The sequence below is a fragment of the Mesoplodon mirus genome, assembly GCF_964341445.2.
Source record: "Mesoplodon mirus genome assembly, chromosome: 3".
NCBI classification, from domain to species: Eukaryota; Metazoa; Chordata; class Mammalia; order Artiodactyla; family Ziphiidae; genus Mesoplodon; species Mesoplodon mirus.
The window spans coordinates 22986467-23000723 of NC_138978.1; the positions used below are offsets into that span (position 1 = coordinate 22986467).

General features: G+C 46.1%; 1 protein-coding gene across 1 annotated transcript in view; it reads right to left on the bottom strand.

The window, feature by feature from the left end:
- The window catches only part of RHCE (Rh blood group CcEe antigens), a gene marked incomplete at its 5' end in the record, with an annotated part of 34061 nt that extends 23526 nt beyond the window's left edge, over positions 1 to 10535 (bottom strand). The window contains one exon of the mRNA XM_082613301.1: positions 10388 to 10535. Within this exon, the coding sequence (XP_082469427.1) occupies positions 10388 to 10535 (148 nt within the window). The remainder of the gene's footprint in view (positions 1 to 10387) is intronic.
- Between the last annotated feature and the right edge of the window lie 3722 nt (positions 10536 to 14257).

The window sequence follows — 14257 nt, forward strand, 5'->3', positions numbered from 1 at the left end:
AGTAAATGCAGCAATTATTGTTATTATTAAACACAATGATATGAACACGTGTAGAGCATCAGGACAAGTCCTTGCACATAGTTTACACTCAGTAGAGGTACTGACTCCTGCTTTTGAGAATCCGGTTCAACCTCCTGATCATGTGTGAGAGAAAATAAGGCCACAGAAGCTGGTGACTTAGCTCAGGTCATGCAGAAGAGGGGGCAGAAGCGGGTCTAGAGGTTCATAGGCAAGAACCGAAATTATCTTCGCAGAAAACGGCTCTCTCCCTTTGACCCCTGCTGAAAGGGACCTGGTGGGGCAGCAGAAAGCACCAGAGCCACATGGGTGACCCTCCCCTTTTCCAGCCTCAGACCCTGCACAGGAGCTGCTGTGACAGATGAGCGCAAGGGACTTAGCTAATATTCAGGAGGGGACCAGCAAGAGGAAACGGGCGGATGCTTTGAATTAATTCCAGGTTTGCAAAATGGATAACAGTTTGGGCTCTGGAACCAGATAAGCTTGGGGTCATATCAGGGCTCTGGCACTTTCCAGCTGTGTGGCTTAATCTAGTTATTTAATGTCTCTGAGTTTTAATAACAGCCGACATTTATTAAGTGTTTACCAAATGCCAACACTGTTTTAACCATTTCATGTAAACTATCTCATTTAGTTCTCACAAGCATCCTTCAAGGTGGGTGCTGGTTTTTTTAAAAAATATTATTTATTTGTTTGTTTGTTTGTTTGCCCCGGTTCTTAGTTGTGGCCGGCGGTCTCCTTAGCTGTGGCATGCAAATTTATAGTGGCAGCATGCATGTGGGATCTAGTTCCCTGACCAGGGAACGAACCTGGGCCCCCTGCATTGGGAGTGCGGAGTCTTAACCACTGCGCCACCAGGGAAGTCCCGGGTACTGTTATTATCACCATTTTACAGACAAGAAAACCGAGGCACAGAGGGGTTAAGTAACTTGCTCCAGTTGGGATTTCAACCTAGACGGTCTGCTCTGGAGCCTGTGCCTTGAGCTACCACACTATCTGCCCTCCTGCTTTTCTCATCTATTAAATGGGAAAAATTATCATACCTCTCTCATCATGTTGCCAGAATCAAACAATATGAGGCACATAATTGCTCAGAATAGTAAAGACTATTTTATCAACAACCCCAACTATGTTCATACGTGTACAAATGCCTGGAGGGAGATCTTGAAGGAAGTTTTTGCCCCATGGAGATTATCTCTGGGTTTAGGAGAGTTTTTGTTTTTTAATTTTCAGTGTTAAAAATTTCTACAACCAGGGCTTCCCTGGTGGCGCAGTGGTTGAGAGTCCGCCTGCCGATGCAGGGGACACAGGTTCGTGCCCCGGTCCGGGAAGATCCCACATGCTGCGGTGTGGCTGGGCCCATGAGCCATGGCCGCTGAGCCTGCGCGTCCGGAGCCTGTGCTCCTCAACGGGAGAGGCCACAACAGTGAGACGCCTGCGTACCGCAAAAAAAAAAAAAAAAAAAAAAAAAAAAATTCTATGACCAGCATGTGGACAGTAAGTAATTTTTTTTAAAGGAAAAAGCATGGGCTTTGAGGTCAGACAGTTCTGTTTGACTCCACCTCTATCGTTCCCTATTAGGTTAAACCATATTAAATTGCCAACATTTGACCATTTTGACCTTTAAAAATGGCAGTTTTGGGCTTCCCTGGTGGCGCAGTGGTTGAGAGTCCGCCTGCCGATGCAGGAGACACGGGTTCGTGCCCCGGTCCGGGAAGATCCCACATGCCGTGGAGCAGCTGGGCCTGTGAGCCATGGCCGCTGAGCCTGCGCGTCCGGAGCCTGTGCTCCTCAACGGGAGAGGCCACAACAGTGAGAGGCCCGCGTACCGCAAAAAAAAAAAAAAAAAAAAGGCAGTTTTTATGTTTCAACCTCTTAGCTGCACGGCCTTGTGGGTTGCTTACTTTCCTCATCAGCTAAATATGGGCAATTATCCCCCGCTCGGAGGGGGCTGGGAGAGCCAGAGGAAGTAATGTTTTGTTCAAGAGCTTGGCACCATGCCTGGCACATGGAGAAAGCTCAGTAAATGGTGGTTATTCACCACCAGCGCCATTATCACCATCACAGCAATAAGAACTCACCTGGTCTCCACCCTTGGCTCTGATAACAAGGAAGCTCTCATTTCCAGATCTCTCCAAAGCCTCTTCAATTTACATTTAAATTCACTTTCATTGAAAAATATACATACCTAGAATCTTGCACATAGGACTTGGGTGGGTGTTGATGAGCCCAGGTCAGTCTGACAAACACCGGGTTATAGGAAACCTGGGCATCTCCATGGGATCTGGGGACTTGGGGAGTGGGTGAGAAGTGAACAATCAGGAGGATTCAACTTCTTTCACCTTTTTTATCTGACATAAGGGAAGGGGAGGCAATGTTTCCATCTCCTGCTTGCATCCCCTTAGGAATGGGGGTGGAATGGGGGTGGGCAGGGCATATTTTGTATAGGGGCTCGTCTTGGGATCCCTCAAATTCCTTCAGGAGCCGAGCAGGAAACTATGTATATAAAGGGTACAGTGTGTATTAGGGAGTGGTGAGGGCTATGGCCAATTGAAGACTGCGAACCCCACTTTAGATATTCAAATTCAATCTTTCCTTAAACACTGCTGTTAAAAGACTAACAAACAAACAAACAAACACATCCACCATCTTGCAGCAATGCTATATGCAAAGGGTCCAGACTTATCGAAGATTCCATGAGTAGGGGGATGCTTGCATTTTCCTCTCATTCTACAGAAGGGGACCAGAGACAGCCTGTGACTTACTTAAGGGCACACAGCATGTCAGTAGCAGAGCCAAGCTCTGGACTCCTGGTGCAGTACCCTCCCATCAGGCTAGGCTGTCTCTTGCTCTTGTTTGCCCGCAATGCACTAAAGGACCTTAGGCAAGTCCCTTGTCCTCTTTGGGCCTCCGTTTCCCTATCTGTAACACATGGGAGTCAGACTTGATACTCTGTAAGGACCTCACCGCTCTGGTGTGTTCAGAGGAGGGGGTCAGTGGGTGGGGAGAGGAAGGGCACCAGGATTATGGCAGACGTGGGACTCTAAAGATAGAAAGTCAGAACCTCTTGGTTGGGGAGCTTTATCAGGCACAGCTGCCACGCCTGCTGCCAGGTATAGGCACTCAGGACCCTCCTCCCAAGACCCCACAGTGTCCTTGAGGGTGGGGTTGTGCTTCGGCCAGGGGGATGAAATTAGGGTGGCAGTTTCTGGGAGCTGTTGACAGAGCACATTCACCCCAAACTGGTCAGTAAATAACATTTGATTTCAGGGTCCCATTACTCTCACCCCATGCATCCTCCCATTTCCTCTCCCAGCCTCCCAGGGCTCTGGCCCACCCCTGCTCCTCCCATGTCTCACGACCTGGACCCCAACTTCAGCGCTGGGCCCCAGCTCAGGGCATCCCCACTGGTGTCAGCCTCTGCCTCTCAGACCCTGCGCTGAGCCCCTCATCATCTGCTGGTCTGATAAGCTAATGATGCTAAGGTGTCCAGGGGTGATAAGGAGAGGACTGCTGCAGGGGCCCCAACAGCCGTGCCCCAGAGGGGAGTTTTACATATTGTCTAAGGCAGGCCTTCAGAAGTTTATGAAAGTCCCATGACTTAGAGAAAGTCTAACCTGGAAGTCCTGCAGGACAATAATTACCATCACTGTAACAGCGGGTACATATATGGTGCCCGGCACATACCAGGCACTCTTCCAAGTGCCTGCCAGCCTTAACCTTCAACAAGCCCATGCAGGAGGTACTATTTATTATCCCCATTTTACAGATGGGGACAGGGAGGCACAGAGAGGTGCTGTAATTAGCACAGGTCATACAGCTAGCAAATGTTGGTGGCAGAGCTGAATCCCGCCTCTCTGGGCTTAACCACTATACCATCCTGCCTCTCCATATATTCTTCACTCTTCCATAGTGTCAAACGAAGAGTGTGGGCCTCTGAGTCAGGTTGTCAGAGTTCAGAGTCTGGCTCTACTTCTGTGTACCTGCTTGCTACTCTGTAAAATGGTCTGAAACAATAGCACCTGCTCAGAGGTTTGCTGTGAGTACTGAGCTCGCTGGCTCCTTCGAATTGCTTAGCCTAGCACTGGGTGCATGGTAAGTGTTAGTAACTATTATTCCACGCCTGCCACTTGTTAACTGTGACTTCAGGCAAGACTGTTGCCCCTTCCTTCGGCCTGGCTGCCCCTGGGAGTCTCACTCTGTGTCCCCACCCACCCTAGCCTCTCCCTCTGGCCTGCAGACACTTCAGCATCGTCAGCTCTGAAGCCAGGCCCAGCTTCTGTCCCTCAGGCCCTGGGCTCGATCTCCACACTGTGCTCCCCACCACTGACTGGGGGGACCTCTGCAGCCCCTGTCAGGGACCATCCACGGAGCCCCATGCTGCCTTCCCCTTCCCTGCAGCAGCCTGGGAAAAGAAAAAGAGATCGCCCAATCAAAGGGACAGTCAAGGCTGAGATATAGAAGGTACCAGGATTTGGGGGTATTTATATGTCACTGGCAAAGCCGCTCTTGTCTTTTAGTAGCTCTGCTTACTGCTTCTAAGGAGTATGGGGGCAATTGGGTGGTAGCCACAGTGTAGGGCCCAGGATGGTCCCCCAATGTGGCAGCTTGCAAGCAGGCTCTGTGTGATAGGTTGTCAGAGTAATGGCCCCCAATGAATCATGCCTTCCAGTACAGACCCCTCCCACCTGAGTTGAGCCTTGTGATTGGCTTTGGATAATGGGACATTAGCAAACCCCATACAAGCAGAGGCTTGAAAAGCACCTGCGCATTGGGGCTTGCCCTCTCTTACTGTGGTAACTCATTTGCTGCCATGTGAAAAGTCTGGGCTAGTCTGCTGGAACCCCATGGGATAGCTGCCAGCCAGCACCAACTGACGAACGTTTGAATAAGGTTATCTGAGGCCATTCAGCCACAGTCAAACCTCCGGGCTAGAGATGCATAGTGACCCTAGGTAAAACTGACAGAAGAGCTGCATCACCAAGTACAGCCAAAATTGCTGAACCATGGAATCATAATCAGGAGCAAGTTAGATGATTTCTGTTTGTTTTTTGTGTTTTTTTTTTGCGGTACGCGGGCCTCTCACTGTTGTGGCCTCTCCCGTTGAGGAGCACAGGCTCCGGACAGGCAGACTCAGCAGCCATGGCTCACGGGCCCAGCCACTCCGCGGCATGTGGGATCTTCCCGGACCGGGGCACGAACCCGTGTCCCTTGCATCGGCAGGCAGACTCTCAACCACTGCGCCACCAGGGAAGCCCGATGATTTCTGTTTTGAGCCACTACGTTTGGGGGTGGTTTGTTACACAGCAATAGATAATGGATGCACTTGCTTCCCCCAAGCATCTCAGAGGCACCTGAATCCCAAGCCCAGAATGAACATATCATTGTTCATTTACCCCACTATCTGCCCCCCTCCCCTTGTGTCTCTCATCTCAGGAGTGGGTCCTTCATCTGCCAAATCTCACATATGAAGCCATCCTTGACTCCTCCCTCGTTTTCACCAAGAACAGCTGATTTTATCCCCTAAATAGCTCTTGAATCTGACTCTTCACTTCTCTATTGTCCCTGCCCATTTGGCCTCATCACAGGTCATCCAGGCCAGTGGTCATCAGAGTAGGGATCACACCCCTCAGAAGATGCTCCAGACAATCCATAGGGGCTGCTGGAAGAAGAGATATTAGCACTCTAGTTCTATTCATTTTTACTAACAAAATTAAGAAATTAAACTTTATTCATAATAAAAGATAATACTCTTTATCAGTCTTGGTATGTGTTCATTCTTCTAATCCTTTTGACAACTAAATAGGTACTATCATCATGTGACTGAGGTTAACACAGAGGCAGAGAGAGGTTGAGTGATTTGCCCAAGGTCTCACAGCTAAGAGGTGGCAGAGGCAAGATGTGAATCAGTCGAGCTCCAGGAGTCCTCAGACTTCCAAGAGCACTAGAGTCACTTAGAGCGCTTGGTAAAACACAGATTGCTGGGCCCCACCCTAGAGTTTCAGATCAGTAGGTATGGATGGGGGCCCAGGTATTTCTAGCAAGTTCCCAGGGGATGCTGAGGTGGCTGGTCTGGGGACCACATTGTGAGAACCATTAATCTAGGCTCTTCTACCCCTAAAGGCACTTGGTGAAGTTTGCAACTCTGCAAGCATTTAATGTTCAGATGAACCCAGGAGCCTCCTCTCACGTGCTCAGGCTGTCAGACAGCTTAGTCTCCTAGCTTCAGAAGATGTTCTAAGGGAATATTGGGCCACTGAGCAGGGGGGTGACATGTGTTTCTCGATATTCGTCATGTTGCAACTAACGACAGGGATTTGTTTTTTTTTTAATTTACCTCTATATTATGGAAAATTTTAAGCATACACAAAATCAGAGTGAGTAGCATGATGAACGTCATGTACCCGTTCCCAGCTTTGATGATTGTCACATGGGGTCAATCTTGTTTTTATTATCCTTGTTTCCTTTCTTCTTTTTTTTTTTTTTGGCATGAAGCAGACCCTAGACATCATTCCATTTCAATATGCTTCTCTAACAAATAGGGCTCACTATTTGTTAAATTGTTAAACCTGTTTCTAAATAGGTTAAAACCCACCTACTATGCTATTATCACACCTAACAAAACTAACAATAATTTCTGTATATTATATAATATTCATGTTTTATTCCAGTTTCCAGATTGTCTTAAAAATGTCTTTTTTAAGAATTGGCTGGTTTACATACGACCCAGAAATCCCATTACTGGGCATACAGCCTGAGAAAACCATAATTCAAAAAGAGTCATGTACCACAATGTTCATTGCAGCTCTATTTACAATAGCCAGGACATGGAAGCAACCTAAATGTCCATTGACAGATGAATGGATAAAGAAGATGTGGCACATATATGTAATGGAATATTACTCAGCCATAAAAAGAAATGAAATTGAGTTATTTGTAGTGAGGTGGATGGACCTAGAGTCTGTCCTACAGAGTGAAGTAAGTCAGAAAGAGAAAAACAAATACCATATGCTAACACATATATATGGAATCTAAAAAAAAAATTGTTCTGAAGAACCTAGGGACAGGACAGGAATAAAGACACAGATGTAGAGAATGGACTTGAGGACACGGAGAGGGGGAAGGGTAAGCTGGGACAAAGTGAGAGAGTGGCATGGACATATACATGGACACTACCAAATGTAAAATAGATAGCTAGTGGGAAGAAGCCACATAGCACAGGGAGATCAGCTCGGTGCTTTGTGACCACCTAGAAGGGTGTGATAGGGAGGGTGGGAGGGAGACGCAAGAGGGAGGAGATATGGGGATATATGTATACGTATAGCTGATTCACTTTGTTCTAAAGCAGAAAGTAACACACCATTATAAAACAATTATACTCCAATAAAGATGTTTAAAAAAAAAGAATTGGCTGGTTTAAATAACTTATCGTTTACAGGGACTGGATTAGATTAAGTGGATTGACAGATTGCTATGTAGTTTTAACTCAATTAACCTTCACAAAATGGACTAATGGCTCAAACAACTCCTGTCAAAAAACACAGATTGAAGGCAGAACAATAATGGCAGCCAAACATACAGAAACAAAAGAGCAGAGTGATACTTCTCCTCGTGCAGATTCTCTGTCAGCCACATTCAGAGTTTAAAAGAAAAAGTCAATCTAATCATATCTGACAAGAAGTCAAGCAAGATAATTTGAAATTGTTAAGAAGACCCCGAGGAATGGATTGCCATCCACTATCATTTATTCATTTATTTTTTTTTTTGGCTGCATTGGGTCTTTGTTGCTGCACGCAGGCTTTCACTAGTTGCGGCAAGTGGGGGCTACTCTTCATTGCGGTGTATGGGTTTCTTACTGCAGTGGCTTCTCTTGTTGCAGAGCACCGGCTCTAGGCGCGCAGGCTTCAGTAGTTGTGGCTCACGGGCTCAGTTGTGGAGCACGGGCTTAGTTGCTCCGCGGCATGTGGGATCTTCCCGGACCAGGGATCGAACCCGTGTCCTCTGCATTGGCAGGTGGATTCTTAACCACCAGGGAAGTCCCCATCCACTATCGTTAACAGTAACAATGGACCTTGCCTTAAGAGTGACTGACACCATCATGATCAGTAATTTGAAAATATTTTATATTTACTTTTGATTTCTTTCAAATTTTCTAAGCTGTGTACATGTATAATAATGTACAAAATGTATTCATGTAGCAGTACGTATAAATATGGTGCATGCTTGAATAATGGTGTGCATGATCAGAAAAATTTGAAGCCCCCTGGTCCATACTACACTACAGCCTCCACACTGGCCTTCTACCTCAAGTCATGCTCCCTTCCCCATCCCCATGCCAGCCCTGGAATGGCTTTCTCCATAACCCAAACCCAAACTGATCACACTCCTGCTTCCTATTAGATCAAAAGAATGAAGGGCAAACTTCTTACTCAGTGCAATGGGTCCACCACACCCTGCTTCCCTATTTATGCTCCCACAGCACTGCACTGTTAAACCCCAGATTGGTGCAGTCCGATGAGTGGACACACAATGGTTCCTACTGCGCTCTTGACCCTCCATTTTCACGTGGTAACTCCTACTGAGCCTCCAAGTCCTGACTGGGCAGTCACTTCCCTCCAGAGGCCTTTCCTGACATAACCGTCTCACTGCCTGGGTTGTGGGCCCTCCTCTGTGCTTCCATACAAAGTGAGCATCTGAGGACACATATCTATTATATGTTAGCAGCACAGCCTAGGGGTAAAGAAGAGGGACCCTGTACCCAAATGACAAAGTTTAAATATTGGCTCCTACGCCTACTGATTATATGACAAGAGACTCAACCTTACTGTAAAATGGGGTTGTGAAGCATCATGGTTAAGGGCATGGAAACTCAAACCAGGCTGCCTAAGTTTATTTTTTTCCCTTAATTTAGTTTTATTTATTTATTTATTTAATCTATTTAATTGAAAAAAATTTTTTTAACTTTTATACAGTAGTATAGTTGATTAACAATGTGTTAGTTTCAGGTATACAGCAAAGTGATTCAGTTATACATATACATGGATCTGTTCTTTTTAAAATTCTTTTCCCACTTAGGTTATTACAGAATATTGAGCAGAGTTCCCTATGCTATACCGTAGGTCCTTGTTGTTTACCTATTTTAAATATAAGGCTAACTAAGTTTAAATCTGCTGTGCTATTGCTAACTGAACAACATTGGGCAAACCACTCCATGTCTAAGTGCCTAGTTTCCTCACCAGAACCACGGAGATCATAATAGTACCTGTCTTGTAGAGTTATGGTAAAGCATTTAGAATAGTGCCTGGTACCTAGTAAGTTATCAATAAATATCATCCCTGATTAGCATGCGTTTGGATCTCACATGGTTTGTAATACAGGGTTGAGGGAATGAAGGAGTGAATGGATTGAATTACATTGTACCGGATTAAAAAGAATTAAAGTAAATTGAAATGAATTAAAATTGTGCCCAGGTCTCACTTGTCCAGCACTGAGAGCCCTCTCTGGGCTATAGCCCATTAAGCAGTATAGGGACTTCCCTTCCCAAGTCATCTCCTTCTCCTTCTTGCCACTGCTGAGGGCCCAGGGATGCCTTCCCTTTGCTTCCAGTTAACTAGTTAATATCAATTAGAAACAAGCAAGCGCTCAACTAGGCTCAAGTTTCAGCTTTGTCCCAGGGACTTCACTCAAGGAGGCCCTTCCATTATCATAAACAGCATATTGACCCACAGATATACTTGAAAACTCATCTGAACTTTTAAAAAAAGCAAAAGCCACACCACTGTGGATGTCTGTCTTGTTTAGAGTTGTTCTCATCACAGTCTATGAATATTTTTAGCTGCATATAAAATAACAACCATCCTACATTCCCCTTCAGCCAGAGCTTATGGCTCTGGATTTGCAGGCAGAAAGCAGACTTCCCATCCCCTAAGTGAGAGGAAAGCTTCCAAAAGGAGGGTGGCACAGAAATGAGAAAAAGAGACAAAAAAAGGAAACGAAATCCCCCAAACCCAACAACAACATGAAATTCATTGCTTTTAGGGAGAGAGAAGCGGGGGTGGGGGAGCAGAGAAGCAGAGAATTGTGAAGACCATTTGGCAAAGGGAATTCTAGGAACACAGAAAAGGAGGCCCCTCCCTCTGCCCTGACAAATAAAGGGAGGCTTCACGGAAGAGGTGATGGTGACACCGGTCCTAAAGAAGAGACTGTATTGTTGGCTGGGTCTTTGCGCAACGAATGGAAGAGGATGAGGGAACCCCTTTCCTCGGAGACTTTGTGGAAAGGAGCTCCTAGGCCCTTGGAGGACCACAGACCTCCTCTTCCCCTGCCCCTGCTATTTGCCTCTGTGACCACCTCCCCTCTGGACACTCACCTCGATAGGTCCTCATGAGCTTCTTCTGTTCCTTTACAGAAGTTTCATAAGAGGTGAAAAAGAAGAAGACGAGAATGAGAGTCACCTCCAGCATAAAGGCCCACAGAGTCAGCAGGCCCCGCACAGACTTTTGGTACTTAGAGCCCATCCTGTGTCCGTCTCTGTGCGTCAGTTCCACCAGCACCGGGCATTACACCTCGGCTCCACACCCACTCGGGGGAGGGATAGGGGAGACACCCGCCAAAGGCCTTATCTCAGGCTTCAAGGCTGGCCCTGCTGGCCTGTCTATGGAGTTAACACAGGGGCAGAGGGGCAGTGACAGGGAGGAGGAAAAAAATGCATTTATTCCAACATTAACTGATTCATTCAATCATTCATTGATTTTTTCATTCAACAAGTAGTTGCTACATTCCTACTACAGTCACTGTGCTCAGTTGAAAAGAGGGCATTCGTTCATTCAATCCCCAAACATGAGAATCCTTCTCTATCCCTTACTTCGTTTACCTTCACTATATCTTGCAAGAATGGCAAAGAATAGATCAACTCAACACCTCTATTTTACGAATGGGGAAACTAAAGCTCAGATGGGGCTTTGGATTGGCAAAATTTCTCTTTAAAACCTTACCACATGTCAGGGAGGGCACCAAGTGGGCTCTTAAAAAGGACATATTGAATGAACGAATGAATGAAAGCAAAGAGCAATGCTAAGCCCTGGGGAGGACACAGGACCCACAGAGGACTAACTCCTCAGAGCTACACAGTTGAAATTATTTTTATTTGAAACTGTATTTAAATTGACCTGTTTCTAAATCTCTTAAGGACAGGTGGGAGAAAAGAAAAGAGGCCTGGGTCCAGCTCTAGTAAAACCCTGGTGAGGCTAAAATTGTCCCCCATTCTGGTCACCTGCTCACAGAGCATCCCAGGGCTCCGCCTGGGGCATGAACACTGCAATGCATTTGAGGATGGCCACCGGCCTTAGCACGCCCAACCCACAATGGAGGACAGTCCCCTGGAATAGGATTTAGGGCACCTGAGATCTAGTTCTGACCCTGCAGCTAACTTTTCCTGTGGTCACATCCATTTGCTCAGCAGAAGATCTAATACATAGTAAGCATGGAGAAAGGGAGGGAGGGAGGAATCAAAGTTTTTTACCTTCTGCACTGGCCAGCCACTGGCCACTGAGTATAGACTGAATTTATGGGAGCCCAGAGACTAAAACTTGGCTAGGAGTAGCAGGGAGGCAGATTTTGACCCAACATGAGTGGATACTTTATTGACCATTCATGGGGTAGTGAGCACCCTGTCACTAGGGGAATGCAAGCAGAAATTGATGATTGCTTGTCAGAGATGTCTGGCATGTGATTCATATCTGGATCAAGGGAGATTTTAATCACCCGGTAGAATCTTGTCTTTTTGTTTTTAGATGAAGAAACTGAGACCCAGAAGGTCACACCCAAGGTCATACAGTCATTGACATCAGTCACTTCTTGCTCAGCACAGCTTTATTTACAGAAGTGAAAAAATTGAGAATAACCTGAATGTCCAATAGTAGAAGACTGGTTAAGTAAACTACAGGACACACAATCTGCCACCCATATGATGGTTCTGAACATGGGGGGAAATCCAGAGGAAAATGCTTTTAAGGTTTCTCAAAAACGGCACAGAGGATATGTTATTTGGTGAAAAAGGAAATTACAGAACAGTGTGTAAGTATGATCCCACTTTTGTAAAATAATAATGACACAGTATGTTAAGACATGCATAGGAAAAAAATGGCTGCAAACCACTACCTGGTTACTTTTGCTTTAGGTATTTTCGGGAACTAAAATTTACTAAGCACTTAGCATGCTAGGCACTGTCCTAGGCACTTTACATGTATGAACTCAGTTAACTAGCCTGTGAGATGGGACTATTAGCCTTTACTACAACAGAGGAAGCTGAGGCACAGAAAAGTTAGGTGACTCGCCCAAGTTAATGGGGCTAGTAAGTAATAGAGCTGGGATTTCAACTCGGGCAGTCTGACTTGTGCACGTGGGTGTTTAACCACTTAACTTTAGCCCAGATAACTTCTCAGTCTTCTTCCACTTCTAAAAGTCTAGGAATGTAGGATTCTAAGACTTCTGCTATCTCAACAGTAAATAAGGGAGTAGGTGCCCTGGTCTCTAGAGATTAGCCCTCATGGTCAGTCCTGGTTCTGATTTCTGGTCCTTTTCTGGCCATCAGCACTTCTTATGAGCTGGGTTTCCTTAAAGAGGGACTCGCCTGTGAGGGGGATAAGTGAATGTGACCCCTGTTGGCATGGGTCCTGTACCAGCAGGTTGTAAGCCAGGCAGCCCAGGGAAACCAAATGTCAGGCAGGTGAACACCAAAGATTTCCAGTGGTTGCCAGCTCCTGTGCCTGGAGCCCCTGATGGTTGCGTTTACCAGCTAGCAAATTCAGTGATGACAGCAGCTGGTTCTCACAGGGGCATCCTAACCCACTGTGTGTCCTGATCCTGCCTCAGTGAGGGACTGACCACTTGACAAGAGGACCAAGCTCCTCAGTGAACAGAAAGGCTTTTTTTATTAAAGGGAGGGGAGCCCCACAGGTGGCCTCTCCCAGAAGACTGGTCAAAAGGGGAGTTTTCTGTCTTTCTCTCTAACTCTTGCAGAAGACCCCTGTTTTCTGATGACAGTTCCAGATAGTCTGACTCCAAATCTTCAAGGCAGGGCCCCTAGTACAAAAAAGCACAGGCGATCTAGGCCAGAAATGTCATAAAGCAAATCAAATGTTAATTGTTTACTCTAGGTGGGAGGTGAATGGCTTTTCACTGAACATTTCTTTCAACTTTTTTGGTATATGTTTGAAATTTTTCATAACAAAATGTTGGGGGGAAAAGGTTCTGTGTGCACCTGCCACTCCCTATGCCAAAAGCACCCTTCCACCGAAGTATCTGCATGCTCCTGCCCTCGCTGACTCAGATCCAAGCAACAGGAGACCAGGGACTTTTGACTGTTGTATCCTCAGCACATGATGCTTAGTCCATAGTAGGTGCTCAATAAATATCTGTTGACTGAATAACAGCTGCCATTTCTGGAATGCCAAGCACTGAACCCAGCATTTTGCATACATTATTTCATCTACTCTTCCCCTCAAGCCTGTGAGTACAGGCATCACCACTCCCATTTTACAGATGAGAAAGCTAAGGCTCAGAGAGGTGATGTGAGCGCCCAAAGTCACAAAGCTAATAAACAGCAGAGTCGGAACCCAACCCACATCCATCTGACGCTATGGCTTGTGCTGTTAACTTCTTTGCAATTCTGCCTTCTATTACCTAAACAACTCACAGTCTCAATTTCCTTATGAGTCAAATAAGATGAGCTGTTTTGCTTTCCTCACAGAGTTATTATAAATGTGAGACTATGTAAGCATGCTTGGCAACCTGTGTTTTTGAAATGAAGGTGAGCAAGTGGTGCCATGACTGTGGCCTCCTGTTCTGAGTGACCAGGCTTCCTCCGGGTGTGATGAGTCAAGTCAGAGAGACTGCAGCTTTCACGTGTAATCATGCGTTTTCTGTAAAAAACAGGACTCTATGAGAATACTCACCACGCCCTCCTCACCCGAGTCAAGTACTGTAAAACTCAGTCATGAGCTGTGACCAAGGAGGTAGGTAAGCCCTCCATCTCCTCTCTGGAAGCTTGTCCACACCAAGGGTGTGATCCTGCTCTGGGCATGCCTGGTTAAAGTGTGGCTAAGTCAATAATTTATTCATTTAACAAACATGAGCATTGGAGTCAGGCAACATGGGTTCAAATCCTAGCTCTGCAAATTATTAGCTGTGTGACCTTCGGTAAGACTACCAATATCTCTGAGTCTGTTTCTTTACCTGT